We start from the raw sequence: 19,239 nt of genomic DNA on the forward strand, positions 1-19,239 counted from the left end.
GTTCGTCATCTGTTAAATCCCTTTGAAAATCGTCAGGAAACATCAATGGCGAAGCCTCCTCTATTCAGGCGGCTGTCCGTGGTGCTGAAAGCAATTGCTACGCCTAGAATGCCATGACATGAGCGGCGCTACTGAGATGACACTCCCGTCTGTGTTTTATTTATTTATTTATTTTCCTTTTTCATACGGCCTAACAGTGAACTGAGTCAGTCTTCAAAGGGCTGCCTATGTCGGCAGAAGAACGAGAACCATCGACTGTGGATTTAAATGGAGCCCGGCACGTTGGCAGGCGAGGTGTTTTTCTGGCGGCCTGACATCTGGCAGCGCTGTGCTCGAGGGACCTCCCCAGATCTCTATAGACTTCATGATTAGACTCTAATAGAATATTAGCATTTGCTCTCAGGTAGGCTTCTAAGGGTTGTGAATGCTAGCAGCAGCAGCAAGGCGTTCGTGAATAGTACACCAAGCGTAGCTCTACAGCTCAAGATGTCAAGACGTCTTTTTAAAGCAAACAGCAAGAATATAAACTAACCTGTCTCGCAACAGAAATAAGAAAAAAAGACACGTGTAATCCACATATTGATCGGCAAACATTTACATATTATTTCTAACACATAGTCCACGTGTGTAAGTTGAAAGCGTTTAGGCCTTTGAATATAAATGAACCCATTGAGAACGTTCCATAAAATGTTAAAATTTTGTTCTTTAATGAAACACATAGTTCAATTCAATTATCAAATACTAACTTAAATATACATTGATGTAATAAATTAATCCGACAATTAAACCTAAAGCAACAGACATTACAGTTACCGCAGCTAAAACAGCAATACAGCAAATACCTGTACGGATATGTCATGTGTATGTCCAAATGAGATATTTACATTTTTTTAAGTGAATGCTTCCAGGAAACTCATCTTTTTCATTAAGAAAACATTAGTAAACATGGTGAATTTAACAAGCAACGACTCCATAACAGTACGCGTATATTTATACAAATAAATAAGCAGATAACATACATGAAAATAATTTCAAAGAAAATGTTCTCATATATCTCTCGATTGTGCCTTCTCGAAACAACGAAAGAAACAAATTAAAAGTGGCCTGTTTCAAGCAGTTTCCCCATTTGCAGAGGGCCACGTTTTCCTTGTTGTCTCAATATGATTTTCTCAAGCAAAAACGTGGAGGGAATCCCAATAAATATGTAATGAAGTAAACATTACCTCACATGATAAATAGTTCATAAGAAACATAGCCAGAGCGCAGGCGTATTGCAACAGATATTTGGCGGAACAAATCCCATTCCTAAAAACAATTGAGCCTCACCTCGTGTTCAGTATATCCAGTATTTTCTATTTTAATAACTAAGAGGTCAGTTGTAGCAAATAGACGTCTTTTTAAAATATAAAATATATGGATATTCTCATCGCCAATTGCCTACTTGTAGGCTATGTTTATCATTATTAAAATCACAGAAGTGGAATTAAGAAGACGACAGACAAAATTATGCATGTAACAGCTAAATCAATCATTTACAAGGAGCTGTTGGTTATTATCTAATAATGTTGCAGAATCGTTCGTGGAATTGATTCATAATTCCTTTTTTTTTCTAATGAATGAACCCTGAATTAACACCAATTTGAAGCGTGACATACTGAGAAATAAATATTTCAAATGAAAAAGCATTGACAAGACACTGTCAACCTTTTGACCTGAAGTTTTCCCCCCTTAGGGTTGATCAGTTTATAATTACTGGTGTTGTGTGTAGCTTGATACAGAACACTTTCTGGTAAATGACTAAAATATTTCACTATTTCGCTTCAGGCAGTCTGTCTGATTGAGGCTTAAAGAGTCACGCTCCTCTGCTATAGAAAGTGTGCTGGAATAAGTGAGGAAAAACGAATGGTCTTACTTGATCAGTCAAACGATCCTTTAAATGATTCCACATCCCCTTTGCGTAATACGTGACAGTGATTTGGTATTTTCAAATGTCTCTTTTGAATGTCATGGTTCAATGCACAAGTTATTGATGATTGAAAAAGGTGTGAGATAAGAAATATTTTACAAATCGTCTCTAAACAGTTCTAGGAGTCTCTCGACACGTCGTCGCGCTGGTCTTCTGCTCGAGCTAGACGCAGGCCGAGTATTTCATGCGTTTTTGTTTCTGCCTCTGGTTGCAAAACCAAACTCGCACAACGTTCTTTTTGAGATCCAGCTTCTCTGCGATTGCTGCGATTTTCTCTGAGGATGGACGAGGCTGAATAGCGAAATAAGCTTCGAGGGACCTTTTCTCGGGGGCCGCGATGGAGGTCCGCTTCCTCTTCTTCTCGGCCCCATTGAAGAGCTCGGGTTTGTTCAGCTTCTCCCGGTGAGACTTTTCCGCCTCCTCCAGCCAGGCTTGCAGGATGGGCTTCAGGGCGATCATGTTGTTGTGGGACAACGTGAGAGATTCAAACCGGCAGATGGTACTCTGGCTTAAAGAGCCTACGCCAGGAATCTTCAGGTTGGCCAGCGCTGACCCTACATCCGCTTGGGTCACGCCGAGTTTGATCCGACGCTGTTTAAAGCGCTCAGCGAATGCCTCCAAGTCTCTGGGATCTGCATCCACGTCGCTCATGCAGCCCATGTGGGATTGCAGCCCATGGGCGTGAGCCATGTTGATGGCAGCTTGGTGCATGTGGTTCATGCCTGCCATGTGGGCAGGGTGCGCAGGCGTGGAGACCACCGAGCCGTCTGGCCCGGCCATGGCTCCAGCAAGTGCCAGTCCCGGGGTGATGTGGTCCAGCAGGTCGCCCTCCAGTCCCTGATGCGGCTGGTGATGGTGGTGGTGGTGGTGGTGGTGGTGATGGCTTCCGAGAGCTGACGGGTGCGAGATGGGCACGGACGACGAGGAAGACGAGGAGGTGCACGGAAGCGTGTTCATGGTGTGGTAGGTTGCGTCCGGCTTGTAGGGGCTGTGATGAGGAGGGTGATGATGGCTTTTGGTCTGCGAGACTATATCCACCGCCGCCAGAGCTTCCGCGCGGGCCAACAAACTCTCATCCAATCCGCCGAATATATTGCTCTGCAATTGCAAATAGAATGCACACATAACTGTCAGCAGGGAATTTGCGCTCCACTCCGAGCTTTTAAAACATTTCCAGCATTAAAAAAAAAAAAAAAAATCCTAAAAAAGAACACACAAAACAAGACACATGCAACATCCCAGGTCATAAAAATTAATACCGAAGGCAAACCCGGCTGAATACATAAGTTGGGGGGGAAAATGGAGGTGTTGGGTGATTTGCTGTGCAGGCATGAAAAAAACATCAAGCAGAAAAAGTGGGCTGTCAAAATGTGCCTTTAAGCGGTGATTATGCAGAATACGTACCGGTGGGGTTGGGAGACATGCTCGGCGCATCGCCTCGGAGCTGCCGCCGCCGCTGCTGATCGTGTTGCTGTGTCTGGACGACGAACAGGACGAGGTTGCGTTGGAAGTCAAAGTGGAAGAGGACGAGGAATGCAAACTGGAGTATTTGGCCTCGGCCAAACTGGTGTGGGTCATGGCGAAAGCCTGCTTGCTGTTCAGAGACATCATCATCATATTTGCGATCGAGTCTTGGCGAGTTCCTTTTAATAAGTTAAGACTCCGCCTTCTTCGACTGGAGTTCAAGCCCAGTCACTGCGCGGAAGCCTGCAACGAACGTGGAGAGGATGATGCACCAAGTCTCTAGATAGCTCATCTAGTGATGCCTAATGCTCTCAGAGAACGCTCTCCTGGTCGCTCCGTTGCGTGCCGTGGCTTGAGATGTGTCGCGAGCACCAGTAAGCCATGCAACCTGTCGGTAAACTCCTTCAAAGATCAGATCACGTCAACTCTATTAAAACGCTCCACAGAATTTTCCTCCGCCCTCACAAAATATCGTACATTTGTCACAGCGGAATCTGATGCCTTTGGTGAGTTTGTCTTTACTCACGTTTTTAGAACGAGTGCAAAAAAGTTTCTCCTCTTTTCTCTTCGCACAAATCTCCAAAACGACGTTGCTCAAAACAATATCGCTCGTTAACCTTTATCCCGAATCTTGTTGAATTTGATTATGGGATAAAGGTGACAGTCGACTACATTCAATGCTGCGGGGACTCGATCTGTCTGTGCTCCAAGGCGAAGGGCAGGCTGAGTCTCTCTCTCTCTGCCTCTCTCTCTCTCGCTCGCTCGCCCATTCTCTCACTCCCTCTCCTCTCACACACTCTCTCGGCTGTACCTGAAAAACCTTTCATGATTTATTATTCTTCATTAGCCACAGCGCCGCTGGGGACTCTGCGCATGGGCAGTTGCAATGACTGAAGCTGGTATTGTATGATTCTCCAATAAAGTTATTGTGGAAACCACAATGGTAAAATTAATAAATTCAGAACTGTATTCTAAAATCAAACATTTTATATTTCAACGTCCATGTTCAACAATAAGACCAAGTATATTAAGAAATGTATCTGCACGTTGTCCTTTATGTTGCACAGACTTGCGTGTGTAATTAACTTTCACTGTGAATCAAATTATTCGAAAGATTATATATTATTATTATTATTATTATTATTATTATTATTTTATTACGCAAGTAGCCGCTTTGATCTCAGAGAAACGTGGGTGAATATGAAGAAATCACCACAGACAGCCTCATCATCTGCTGTCCCTGTTGGGTGAAATAAATCAAAGTAAAACGCACGACTATCATTCTATTATAGCGAGGTAATTTAATACCGACAACCATTAAACAAATGATCGGATTTAGAAATATTGAATTTAAATTTAATTTGTGTATTTGTTCGAGAACCATTCACTAATTAACCTGCTTTGATTTTATTTAGAAAATATACTGCTGACGAATTTATTAGTTTTCCTGGTTATTGAAATAATAAATATGAAAACCATCTGAGTTACTATCGAGCGTGTATTATGAATATGATGTCTCAACAGAATATGAAGTATTTCATTAATGACACTAAAAAGCAGATTTTTTACAACTCTTTAGGATTTAATTGCAAACCCAATACAATTATATACTCGTCGCAGCGGGCTATTATCATATCTTCGTTCTAATTAGACTACTTCATCAGTGATTTAATTAAAAACCTTTAATCATGTTCTAATTAACAAGGCAAGTCTAATTTGTTTAATCTATTCGAGTCCACTCCACTGGATGGGGTAATTGATGCATCACAGCGACCGATAGCCTCCCGTGTAAAAGTGCACAGCTAACACCAGATCCAAATTTCAATTTAAACTAAACATATTTTAATGCATGCAATTATCATTTCTTATTTTCAAAATTTGTATAAATGACAATGCATAGTTTAACAATAATGAGTTAATATATGTCGCATATATGCCACATGCGCAACCTTAAAATAATTACGCAAATGCATTATTATGTGGAGATTCTTTGAGTTGTTTACGTAAGTGTAGCCCATAGTGAATATGCCAGTATGAATCCTTAGAAATGGCTTAAAGGGTTGTATTTCATTACATTTATAGTAATTTGGAAATTAAATTAAAGAATGCGCTGCATCTGGTCTCGTTGGGGAAAACGCACCGTTACACGTTGCCTATAACAATAAATAACTTATGACAATAACTTAAGTCGTTCTCAATAAATCAGACTAGAATTAATATATCAGAGGACAATGTAAGGAAGAGAAAAGTCTCATATATATATATATATATATATATATATATATATATATATATATATATATATATATATATATATATATATATATATATATATGTCACGGATTCTTATGTACAGTATGTGTGTCGACATGAAGTTTGTCAACGTGAAATTTGTCCCCTGGCAATGACAAAATAGCCGGTGCAGCACTCAGAATTACGGTAGGATACCTCTCCAAAGGGAGGGCCACCCCACGCGCTTGCTCAGGAGACTTCAAGGCCCAATCAATGTCTCCTTGTATATACCCAAAGACTGATTTATGATGAAACTTTAACGAAATCATTTATATTTCACCACCCCTAAATCGGCAAATGAAATTTTCATCCACAATGAAGCACACAAAAGTATATCTAACGTCAAATAAATCAATTGGGCTACGCTCTGAGGCGATTGAGTTTGAGGAGTAGTTTTTGCTCACTGTAGAGTATTTATCAGGGCGATTTAAGTGCTCAGCTTTAATAAATCAGGTTGAATCTATACGGCCAGTTACAAACATTGCCGGTAAGTTAAAGATTGTGTCTTAAGAACTATTTAGTGGACAAATCTACCTTTTTATCTAATTGACTTAAAATAATAATAATGAGTCTGGAATATTTTTTTTTTTTTTAAATGAGATGACTAACTTCTAGACCAAACAGTTTATGCAACCGGCAACAGCATTTTAATAAAACATAACTTCAGTAGCCTACCAGTCGCCACATGTGCGTTGTTTGGACATGCGCGTGCAGTGCGCCCTCTGTAAACAATCTACAATAATAAATCGATTTGAAATTCCATTGCATACAAGTAATCATTGACGTTTAGCCTTTTAACATAAAAATATACATATCACTTTTATTTATTTATTTATTTATTTATTTTAGGAATTTCTTCAACCACCTTCCTTTTTTTTGTCTCTTTGATGATATTGTGCTTCAATTTGTATTACCAGACAGGTGCTTTTAGCAGCTAGGTTTGTAAAGATTTTTCTCCTCCTTCAAAAGCAAGTGTCCGCATTCTCATAAATTTTATTTTCCACACTAAGAAAGGGTGCTCTCATAGGAATTCTGACTAAAATTGAGCTTCATAGACATTTTCTTTTACATATAAATAACAGTGCACCAGTAGCAACAACCCAAAACAGGAGGAGGGGGAAAAAAAAAATAACAGCCAGACTTGATGTACAGTAGCTCAGGTGACTTGTTTGCTTTTTTTGACGTTCATCAAAATCAAGGTATGCCGCTGTGGAGCTTGTGTGCTTTACACAAAGACATTCTCATGAGCATCCCTCAGGAGCCGATCACGTTAACAATCCCAATTACATCCGGACCACCAGAGACAGCTGTTTTAATACCCACCGCTCCTTTGTGCCACCAACACAGTCACTGCAGCTTGCTCGAAGAACACAGGGACAAAGGATGCATCACCGGAATGTAAGAGGGAAAGAGAAAGCTTGAGATAAAGTAAAGGGGAGATAAAGAGTAAAAAGAAACATTGGGTATGCGCCATGCATGTGGCAGTGTGCAGGATATTTAGAGAGAGAGAGAGAGAGAGAGAGAGAGAGAGAGAGAGGTGGTGGTGGGGGGGATCAAGAATGTGTGCATGAGGAGAACACTCAGAGAATGTGTTTTTGTGTGTGAGAGAGTAAGAAAGAGAGACAATTCTCTTGTTATTTTCTCTTCTCGGTAGCTGGAGTTAAATTCGCAGCAACCTTTCTCAGTATTGCTGTTGACACTCACTAGGGGGATGCAAAAAGGGCATGGCTTTAGTAATTATCTCCAAAAAAAAGCAAACATTAGACCTACCTCTGTCCTTTTTTACCACATATTTTTAATATTTGAAACGGAAAAGGCAATGGTAATACATTTCCACACAAACTGGAGGCTTTGAGAACGATATATTACTTCCTCAAATGTAAGTAAAACCAGGTAGTTTGAGTTTGAGAGACAGGACGTCATCTAAGATTACATGCCTAAAAAATGTTCCTTTGACGCCTGTAACTACCAGTCTAGCAAAGCCAGAGTCTCGATTTCTGTAATGTTCATCTACTCTAAGACTTCAGGGCAGAGCAGGAGAAGGTCAATCCTCATAATGATGTCACATACCTCTAGGTCCTCCAAATCAATATACTGTAGAGGGGTTCACTGCACCTGTCATTGCATCAAATAAGGCACTGGTAAAGAATTGGCTTTGTATTGGTCTCACTGGATGATATGAAAAATATCATCTTCCCTTTTGGCATTATTCATTATTTAATTGTAAATCTAGGAGTTCAAGCCACCTAATACCATGATAAATAAATCGATGAGATACATGTATGTAATTTCTGTATTCTTCATTTTTTTATTATTATTTATTATTATACACTCACCTAAAGGATTATTAGGAACACCTGTTAAATTTCTCATTAATGCAATTATCTAATCAACCAATCACACGGCAGTTGCTTCAATGCATTTAGGGGTGTGGTCCTGGTCAAGACAATCTCCTGAACTCCAAACTGAATGTCAGAATGGGAAAGAAAGGTGATTTAAGCAAATTTGAGCGTGGTGTGGTTGTTGGTGCCAGATGGGCCGGTTTGAGTATTTCACAATCTGCTCTGTTACTGGGATTTTCACGCACAACCATTTCTAGGGTTTACAAAGAATGGTATGAAAAGGGAAAAACATCCAGTATGTGGCAGTCCAGTATGCGAAAATGCCTTGTTGATGCTAAAGGTCAGAGAAGAATGAGCCGACTGATTCAAGCTGATAGAAGAGCAACTTTGACTAATTAGCCACTCGTTACAACCAAAGTATGCAGCAAAGCACTTGTGAAGCCACAGCATGCACCCATTGAGGCGAATGGGCTACAACAGCAAAAGACCCCACCGGGTACCACTTGTCTCCACTACAAATAGAAAAAAGAAGCTAAATTTGCAAGAGCTCATCAAAATTGTACAGTTGAAGATTGGAAAAATGTTGCCTGGTCTGATGAGTCTCGATTTCTGTTGAGACATTCAGATGGTAGAGTCAGAATTTGGTGTAAACAGAATGAGAACATGGATCCATAATGCCTTGTTACCACTGTGCAGGCTGCTGGTGGTGGTGTAATGGTGTGGGGGATGTTTTCTTGGCACACTTTAGCCCCCTTAGTGCCAGTTGGGCATCGTTTAAATGCCACAGCCTACCTGAGTATTGTTTCTGACCATGTCCATCCCTTTATGGCCACCCTACCCTATCTCACGACCAATTCGTACGAATTCGTACGAGTGATTAAAAAGTGGCTAATTCGTACGAATTCGTACGACCTCACTCGTACGAATTCATACGATTTGTCTAAACCCACGTGACAGTTATGTTTAGGGGCGGGGTCAGGGGTAGGTCATTCGTACGAATTCATACGAATTGGCCAATTCGTAAAATATGTACGATTTAGCAAAAATCGTACTAATTTGTACGACTGAGGTCGTATGAATTGTTACGAATTAGCCACCTCGTAAAATTCGTACGAATTCCCGTGAGATCGGGTTGGGCCACCATGTATCCATCCTATGATGGCTACTTCCAGCAGGATGATGGTCGAATCATTTCAAATTGGTTTCTTGAACATGGCAAAGAGTTCACTGTACTAAAATGGCCCCCACAGTCACCAGATCTCAACCCAATAGAGCATCTTTGGGATGTGGTGGAACGGGAGCTTCGTGCCCTGGATGTGCATCCCACACACATCCATCAACTGCAAAATGCTATCCTATCAATCTGGGCCAACATTTTTAAAAATTGCTTTCAGCACCTTGTTAAATCAATGACACATAGAATTAAGGCAGTTCTGAAGGTGAAAGGGGGTCAATGGTGTTCCGAAAAAATCCTTCAGGTGAATATATATCTGGTATCATGAATGTGCAGGTATGTCAGCTGTTTTCCTTATGATTGCTCATGGATGCTTCTGAATTCAATCCAATACAGCTGAAAGTTCTCTCTTCCTCTCTCATTAATCTGAGTGTACCAGGTAAAAACATATAGCATGTCATGGGTTGTCTAATGTATGATGCTAATTGACCCCCTTTCCGCCTCTCTTTCACACGAATGAAAAGGTTTTCCCCATCCTCTTATGGAGCGTGTCACTATCTGATCCTACAAATTAAAGAGCTCTCACTTGTCACACTGTCACTGCATGCAGGCTCCCACTCATCAGCCATAATTATCATTTCCCCCTCTTCATCCAATCGCCTGCCAAACACGCTATTTAAACTTACACTGAGGAGCAACATGCCTGTATTTGTGTGACATGATTTTGAGAAGTACCTTATGTTATGGTATCTGAGAATTTGCAGAGATTCTGACTTTTTAAGGGGTGTCTAACTGTTTCTAGCGTGTAAATTAAAACATTCAAGTTCCTGACATCTACAGTATGTAATGGATGTCAAAATCAGGTAGGACCCAATATTTTGATATCTTTGGTTATAGCTGATCGTGGTAGGGTTGTATATCTTTTAATATTTTTATGCTTGAAAATATTCAAATTCAGGTGATACATTTTGCACACAAGTTTACTGGTCAATTACAGGTCTTTTTGTTGTTGTTGTTAATTTTTGCTAGTCATATGACTCACTTACAGTATGTTTCTCCCTCACATCTCATTATGTGTGATAAACCTCATCTTTGTAACAAAGTGCTTGGTTTCTTAGTCATTGAAACATCAGACAACAGTGTGCATTCTGACAGTTCCCCTCCCATACTACTTCTCGGAAAATGAAAATTAAACATTTATTAAGATGCCAGTTAGGTGAGCAGAACTATACAAAAATGCATTGAGCCTGTTTCATTGTTGGGACAGAGAGTAGGATTTCATAAGATAAAAACTTTAACAGCTTGTTTTACAATACAGCGCACTCACCAACAGGGTCAACCTCAATGAATGTGATGCGGTATTAATGATTTAAGGTCATACTTTATTTCAGATGCAGTACTTTATTATTGTCATCATAGTCAATAAATGGAGAATTTTCCTCAAGTTCATGTGTGTTGGATAAGCAAGTAATTGTTGAGTTCGTGCATTGATACTCAACGACGTGTGAGTTTGTTCATTGCCCAGGATGTCCAAACAGAGATGCTAATTAGGCCCAATCATAACAATGCATGGACTCTTATTATACGTGACACTTTACCTGCTGACTTTGTGTGAGCAACTTTCTAATGTATGCACTGTACCCTTGCTATTGACAAAAATGCCTGGGCCTGATCAAAGCACAGTATTCAGTGGATTTGTCACGGCCATGAAGACAGGGTCTGTAACACTAATGATCTTCAAACGCTTCCCCATTGCACCAAGAGCTGCATGACTTCCAGGCAAGTCCCCCCTCCACCCCCAAGAGAAGCCTTAATTGTGCTTGGCTTGTGGGGTGACAGGTGTCAGAGGGCCCCCTCCTCATCCAGCTCATCCCTCTGAACAGAGGGCCGAGTCTTTTGCATCCCTCCATAAGCTCATTATTAGCATGATAATATTATTCAAATTTCAATTCAAAATTATTTGCATAGCGCTTTTCACAATACATATTGTTTCAGCTTTATAGAAAGTGCATTTCAGAAATGTAGGCCTACATAGAAAAAATTAAGTTAGTTAATTATGTATTAATTTAAGGCATAACCTATCGTCGCCGTTGAATCGTCTCTTCACAGGCGTTTAGTCATCTAATCGCAGGTGTTGGGGCATCTGAAGTCTCCGTGAGAGGCTGGAAACAAACCGGAGCTGATGAACGCTATTTACCTCGAGACTAACGTTCGGAGAAAACAGCAGAAAAGCAGATGGGTAATAATTAGCATAGCTGCTGTTCATAATATTAACGCATTCGATCTGAGCTACGCTATCTCACGACCAAGTGATTAAAAAGTGGCTAATTCGTACTAATTCGTACGACCTCACTCGTACGAATTTGTACGATTTGTCCAAACCCACGTGAAGGGTAGGTTTAGGGTCGGGGTCAGGGGTAGGTCATTCGTACGAATTTATACGAATTGTCCAATTCGTAAAATATGTACGATTTAGCAAAAACGTAGGTCATACGAATTGTTACGAATTAGCCACCTCGTAAAATTCGTACAAATTCTCATGGGATCGGGTTGGATCTGAGTCAGCAGTAGTATAAAAGGTAAGCATTATGTGAATGCTTGGTTAAAGAGATGCGTCTTTAATCTAGTTGTAACCTGGGGCAGCGAACAATATCAGGAAGGCTATTCCATAGTTTAGGAGCTAAATGTGAGAACGCTCTCCCTCCTTTAATGGACTTAGATATCCTAGGATTGACTAGAAGCCTTGAATTTGGTGATCTTAAAGAACGCAATAGATTGTAGGGTGATAGAAGGTCCATTGAATACACAGGAGCTAAACCATTTAGAGCTTTAAAGGTCAGTAGTAGTACTTTTTTAATTGATACGGAAGTTAATAGGTAACCAGTGTAGAGATGATAAAATTGATGTTATATGATCATATTTTCTTGACCTAGTAAGAACTCAGTTTATTTACTCTACTTGTTTATTGCAGATGCAGGACAACCAGCTAATAAAGCATTACAGTAATCTAGTCCCGACGTCATGCATGAAACAACTTTTCTGCATCAGAAACAGATAGCATGTTATGTAGCTCAGTTATGTTTTTAAGATGGAAAAAGGCTGCTCTTGTAACATATGAAATATGATTTTCGAAAGATAAGTTGCGGTCTAGTATAACACCCAGGTCTTTTACTGCAGTGGATAAAGTAACAGGACATCCTTCTGAATTAAAGTTGTATTGTAAAAGGTTTTGTTGGCAGTTTTTTTGGACCAAGTAATACCTCCGTTTTATCCAGCGCAGTCTCATCCCAAGACGTCATGTAACTGACGTCTTGGGACGTCTTTTGACGCTACGTCAACATCCGCCATTTTAGGGTACCCTTTAACGTCGGTCAGATGACTTTATCGGATCCTAACCCTGCCCCAGAAACCTACCCCGTCACCTAACTAACGTTAAAGGGTACCATAAAACGGTTGATGTTGACGTATGGTCAAAAGATTGTGTTATTTTATGCTGAATTTAATAGCAGGAAATTACACGTCATCCAGCATTTTATATCTTTAAGGCACTCTGTCAGTTATAAGTTAGTGTTTTTATCTGGTCGTGATGAAATATATAATTGAGTGTCATTGGCATAACAGTGGAAATTAATTCCATGTCTTCTTATAATATCACCAAGTGGCAGCATATTGAGAATAGCAGAGGGCCTAACACCGATCCTTGTGGCACTCCATAGTCTACTGACATTATCTTCTATTTTTCACGATTTAAACAGACAAAATGGTAACAGTCTGATACAGTGAGTGTGATCTTAATACCTGTCCTTGAACACCCGTGTAATTTTGTAGCGATCCAAGAGTATTTTATGATCTATAGTGTCGAACGCAACGCTAAGATCGAGTAGAACTAAGTATTGAGATAAAGCCTTGGTCAGAAGCTAAAAGTAAATCATTTGTAATTTTAACTGAAATCCTGACTTAAATTTTTTATAGATGTAATTTTCTTGCAAGAAAGAGCACAATTGAGCAGACACGTTTTCTAATATTTTAGACATAAATGGAAGATTTGAAATGGGTCTGTATTTGCTAGTTTATTTGGATCTAATTGTGGTTTCATAATGGGAGATTTTATTACTGCCTATAGCTTGAATATTCTTGGAACATGACCTAAAAATAAAGACGAGTTAATAATATTGAGAAGAGGCTCTCCCACTACAGGTAACAGTTCTTTCAGTAGTTTAGTGGTAATCTAATAAACATGTTGCTGGTTTAGATGCAATGATAAGTTTATTTAGCTCTTCCTGTCCTAGTTGTAAAGCGGTGTAGTTTTTCTTTCTTTCGATGTTATGGCTGATGACTGAAAAAAATGGCTGATTTTCAAATTCAATAATCTATATTTTTCAAAAAAAAAAAAAAAAAAAAATCAGTTGTTTTAAATACCTAATTTAGAATTCACATAATTATAATGCACAGTATGTTTTATTACTGTATATTATGATGTTCGGTATGTCTAAATTCATTCATACAAAAATATTCATTTTGAGGCAAAAAGTTTAACTGTTCTTAAAATATTAATATTTTTAAAGTTGAACTTTAAGTGAGCATTATTATAATTTAAATACTATTATAGTTTGCATTAATATCGTAATAAAAATGTCTGTGTTTTTTGTTTCTCTATTTTTCTTTCTTTTTTTCAGCAAAGGTAAATGTAAAAATAATTATATATTGTATGTTGTATTGGGTTACCAATATAGTGTGCATCCCTACACATAAAATATCTGAAATGACAAAGGTTCTTGTAACTGTATAGTGATTAAATATATACAGATAACAAGGCACAGTGTGATGTGTTCGAAAGACCAACACTGTCTGCTGCACATTTCTTCAAAGCCTTACCACAGCTGGTCTGAATCTCATGGGCTGGCATCCAGTGTAGTGGTGAATAGGAGATTAACGATAACGAGCATCTGATAGCTAGCATCACTTTAAACCTGGAGATGGTGTCCTTACCCTCGATTCATTTGGAGATAAAGAGAGAGAGAGAGAGCAGGGGGAGGGAGTAACCTTTCCCAGCCAAGGTCCACGTGGACAGTGTGTGTACAGTGAGGAGAGGAGTTTGTATTACATATCCAGCTTGTCATCAGCTACACAATCCGTGGAGGGCTGCCATCAGTACCACATACTGAATAAACATGAATATAACATGAGCTTTTGCTTATGTAACATTTAGGGGTCACAGTGTGTCTGTCGGGATAAAGAGACGGACAGAGAAACGACAGAGGAGATTTTGACTCAAGGATTCTCTGAACAAATGTTTGAATTATTTAAAAAATACATATATTTGGCAAGGATTATAGGAAACTCGAGAGAGGAACTGAGCATTAATACAAACAAATATGAGCTATGCAAGTAGTAATTGGTTTACACAAAATAAGATATTTTGAAAGAGGATATCTTGATGTGATGTAATTGATTTGATTGATTGATTGATTGATTGATTGGTTGATTGATTGATTGATGTAGTGATAGTGCATGCAATGGAAGTATTTAATTCATAATATACTAACTTCCCTGTAGCTCAAAGAGCAGTGTGTGGCACTAGCCAAGGTCAAGGGTTTGATTCCCTTGCTTAAACTGATCAAATGTGTACTTTAATCCAATGGAAGTAAGCATCTGCCAAATGTATATATGTCATGTAAATCACTTTCAGAATATTGGCTTTTGTGTTCGGAAGAAGAAAGTAATACAGGTTTGAAATGACACGAAGGTGAGTAAATGATGACATATTTTTCCTTTTGGGGTGAGCCCACTCCAAAATGGTTCTATATAGAACCATTTTTTTGGTAAAAGGTTCTATTGGCCAAGTATGGAACCCCAGGGTTATATATAGAACCCAGATGAACCCTTTTTTAAGAGTGAATAGAACCTTTTAGGGGTTCCAAATACGTAGCGCTGACAGAACCTATATAGAACCTTTTCTTCTAAGAGTGCATGGAATAACTGATAAGACTTTATAGCATAGAAATGACATAATTCTCTTTCAATTCTAAGTACCTAATACATATGAACAGCTAAATCTGAAAAACATCAACAAGGCTTCCAAAACGTGCTTGCGCCTGCGCGTAATGAACCTGTGTAAAAGGTTCTGTCAACTCCCAGATCTGGTCGTCTCCCAATCTGGCAGCAGAATTGACGAGATGAGATAATTAGCGACTCTCCCTCTCCATGACTCTTTTCTGTTGGGGCTCTGCGAGACTATTTGGCATAGCGCATCTCCGTAACGGGCTTGTTTAAGTCTGTTCTGAAAGCCCCTTCGCCAACCCCCAGCGGAGGGCAGCTCGCGAGACCCCGTCGCGCTTTGAGGACCACTTTGGAGCTTTAATCCACTCCAAATGTGCTGATAATTCTCGTTGCCAGGCCACTCTTCTCTCTTGCCTGGTGTCACAAGAGTGGTCTCACGAGATCCGATCAGCCAATGATAACAAAGTAGCCAGATGTCTAGTGCTGGCACAGTCCCAGAAGCCAGGCAGCGGTACGCGGCAGCATCCGCCATGGGCCCGAGATCAAAGCTACCTGAGATTACTTATGGGCACAAAATATGTGTTGCTTATTCTACAGCTCCCATTAATAACAATCTGGGCGAATTTGTATTTCTAATTAACTCTTTCTTTTGGGTGCAGAAGTGCTGTAGGTTTATCAGGGCCTCCACAGATTTTTCTTCTTTTTTTTTTTTTCCACAATGTGAGCAAAAAGCAGGAAGACCCAGAAGTCGGATGTTGCACTTTCTGAAGAAGCAACATCAGCCGATGGTGCATTTTTTTTCTCCCCTGTTTTAAACAACAAACAAACAAAACAGAGATCAAACAACCCTGATTATTAATGACACCATGTTTTCATTTTATTTGCCCTGCTAATATATTCACCTTAAAATATTAATGTCTAATAGATAGATGCTGATAGTTTCAGCAGTGATTTTATATGTTTGTTTCAGTCAACTTCAATGTCTATTGTATTAAATATATATATATATATATCAACGCATTCTCACCCCAAGGCGTCACCTTTGACCATGCTTCAATATTTGACGTTTTAGGCGCCCTTTAGCGTCACTTACATGACGCGATCCTACGGCGTCATCTAACTCACGCTAAAGGAAAGCGTCAGTTAGAGGACGCGGTTAGGTTTAGGTGTGGGGTGGGGGTAGGGTACACGCGATCCTAGGGCGTCATCTAACTGACGCTAAAGGGCGCCTAAAGCGTCAGATATTGAAGCATGTCCAAATGCTTCCCAAGGCGTCAGTTAGGTGACGCCTTGGGAGTGAGAATGGGCTGTATATATATATACATATATATATATATATATATATATATATATATATTAGGCCTCAATCACAGTCTGCGTGTCATCTCACCCATGCAGCTCTAATAAATCCGTAATCGAAGTTGCATTATTGTCAATGGATAAACTAACTTTGTTGAACTTGTACAATATATATATATATATATATATATATATATATATTTCAAAAGTTTTATTTAGTCTTTCATGATACCCTAGTCACAGTAATACACGCACAAGTCAGGGAAAGAATAAAGGTCTTTATAATGCAAACGGAGATAAATAGTCAAAACTACAGGGAACTTACTCAAACTGAGGGCTTAAATCAAAAGAGCTGACAAGATAATATGAGAACACAGGTGAACGGGATTATTAATCAAACAAACTGAGAAACTGGGTCAAATGACAAACATAGGGAAAACAGAACATATACATGTAACATCCCATATATGTGTCATTTTTTACATTTTAATATGCAACATTATGTGAGCGAGGCAATTGTCAATGTTGCCGGTGTGTTACTGTAATACAATGGGAATTTTATTTTTAATTTGTTTTTAATGTTGCGGCATATTTCATGAGTAATCTCCAATCTTGTCTGGAATATAATACTATCCTATCATTGCACTCAGAACCAGAGAATTAAGAAGATCAGACCAGTTATTTTTGATTGATCAACTTTGTGCTGGAAATATTTTTTTTAATCATTTATGACTGTATCAGTTCTTAATATTTTAAGAGATATCCTAGTCTAATTCTAATGCTCTTTATGTTGTTTGTTTTATGTTGTTACATTTCTTTTATAACTGAAGTGCTGTGCATACACATACAGTAGGCTTGTGCGTTCACTTTTAAGCCATGAAATATTGGAGTAACATGTTACAAATTTTCATAATACCTGATTAATGATTGTAAACGGGTTGATCTATTTAGGTGAAGTATCAGATATTAACTGTCCATCAATAAAACACAACGATTCCATGTATACGGTCTACAACGGACGTTAAGCTACTGTTTGGAGCTTCTGATTTTCGAATGCGGAAGAGTGATAAAATGCCTATTCTTCAAACTATGAGCACTTTTGGCCCTGTTGACTTTAAATGTACACTCATAGAAATACACTTTTCACTGCTTAGTCTCACTGCTTAGTTTCTCACTAACAATATTCAGCAGTATTTCATCGGAAATGTTCACAATATCATCTCATAATGTCTTGTTTATAAATCATTCAGTGATTTAAATGACGAATGGACATTTACAATTATATACTTTTAATTGTCCTGAAGTCAATGTTTTTTTTTGTTTTTTTTTTGTTTTTTTTCCTCTCTTAATGCTTGAAATAAGTGTTTCATGTTTCATTCTATGACATAAAATACAGCAGTAATTTTTTAATAAATTTTTCTTGTCTTGAAAAAGGCAGTTGCTAACAAGAGGCTAAATGGGACTACAGAAGGATATTAAAAGTCATCCCTTTAAATAGGTTGACTTGTCACCAGTTTGTTTTTATAACCTTATTGTGCTCATAATCATATGTTCATGATCACAAACTTCCAGGGAACATATTTTAATTTACAAAGTTAAAGAGCTGTCAGAGACTGTTTAGCTTTTCTTATGTCAATTGTATTTGGCTTCAAAAATCAAATTAGCGAAAATTAGTATGATGATTATAATGTGTAAAAATCATAAACTTTTGTTGGTCACAGAGATTGCTTTCTGCAATAACCCAACAGGCAATGGATTTTTTTGAGGGAACTTCTGGGTTCACAACTTTTGCACAAGTTTACAAAATAGTTTGGAAGTAAAATACTGTCACGGTTTGGTACAGGAGTGCAGGCAGAAGGAACAGGAGGAGTCCAGATGAACACGAAGATACTAATTTATTTCAAAATACAGGCAGGAAGACAGGGTTTCACAGAGTAACATTTAACATCGACCGACCAGGACTGGATAAAACAGAGGGAACTAAATACATAGATGAATCAAACATAACGAGGTGCAAACAGGTGAGACAGATGAAACAGGATGGGAATGAGTTCAGGTGTGCAGACGAGAGGATCATGGGAAGTGTAGTGCTGATGACAAGACAGACTGGTGCAGACGAGGACTGTGACAAATACATTGTACATTGATACATTTACTTACTGTACATAGATAACAACTATAAAAGTCCTAACTTATCTTAAAGATTAAAAACAAAATGTTAAAAAGTTTGTATAAATCAATTTACTAAACAATTATTTCAACCAATTAAATCTCATAACCAAAAATTACATAAATTCGTTTGTGGTGTTGTTGGGCCTGTTATAAAAATTGCAATGATTTATTGCAAGTATAAATTCAATAAATCAATTATTGATTCATTGAAAAATTGCAAGTGTTTATTTGGGGTTTAAAACTTGTTTGAACAAAGTTTGTTTGTATCACTATTAAATGTATCATGTATATATGATGTTTGAGATGAGATGTTTGAGGACAACATTTCAAAGATTTGAATAAAATAATCTTTGCTCTCCACATATACAGTCTATGTAAATGAACACACTTCTCTTATACTGCTATGGGTACATCTATGCCAGAACGTTCAGTTCTCCAGTCGCTTCTGAATTATTTTGAAGTTGAACATTTGTTTTTCTTCCATTGTCAGTGTTTCTTTCAACCAGCTCTAAGAAGTTGTTGTTTTCTCC

At 38.6% G+C, this 19,239-nt stretch overlaps 1 protein-coding gene across 1 annotated transcript; it reads right to left on the bottom strand.

Annotated features, from left to right (window-relative positions):
• Positions 1 to 2,036: 2,036 nt before the first annotated feature.
• pou4f2 (POU class 4 homeobox 2) lies at positions 2,037 to 3,670 on the bottom strand. Its single transcript, XM_039668893.2, has 2 exons — positions 3,371 to 3,670; positions 2,037 to 3,064 (listed from the first exon to the last, which is right to left on the bottom strand). The coding sequence occupies exons 1-2, from the start codon at positions 3,581 to 3,583 to the stop codon at positions 2,129 to 2,131; spliced, it is 1,149 nt and encodes a 382-aa protein (XP_039524827.1). The 5' UTR covers positions 3,584 to 3,670; the 3' UTR covers positions 2,037 to 2,128.
• Between the last annotated feature and the right edge of the window lie 15,569 nt (positions 3,671 to 19,239).

This window comes from Pimephales promelas, chromosome 6, assembly GCF_988280905.1.
Source record: "Pimephales promelas chromosome 6, fPimPro1.hap1.1, whole genome shotgun sequence".
Taxonomy (NCBI): Eukaryota; Metazoa; Chordata; class Actinopteri; order Cypriniformes; family Leuciscidae; genus Pimephales; species Pimephales promelas.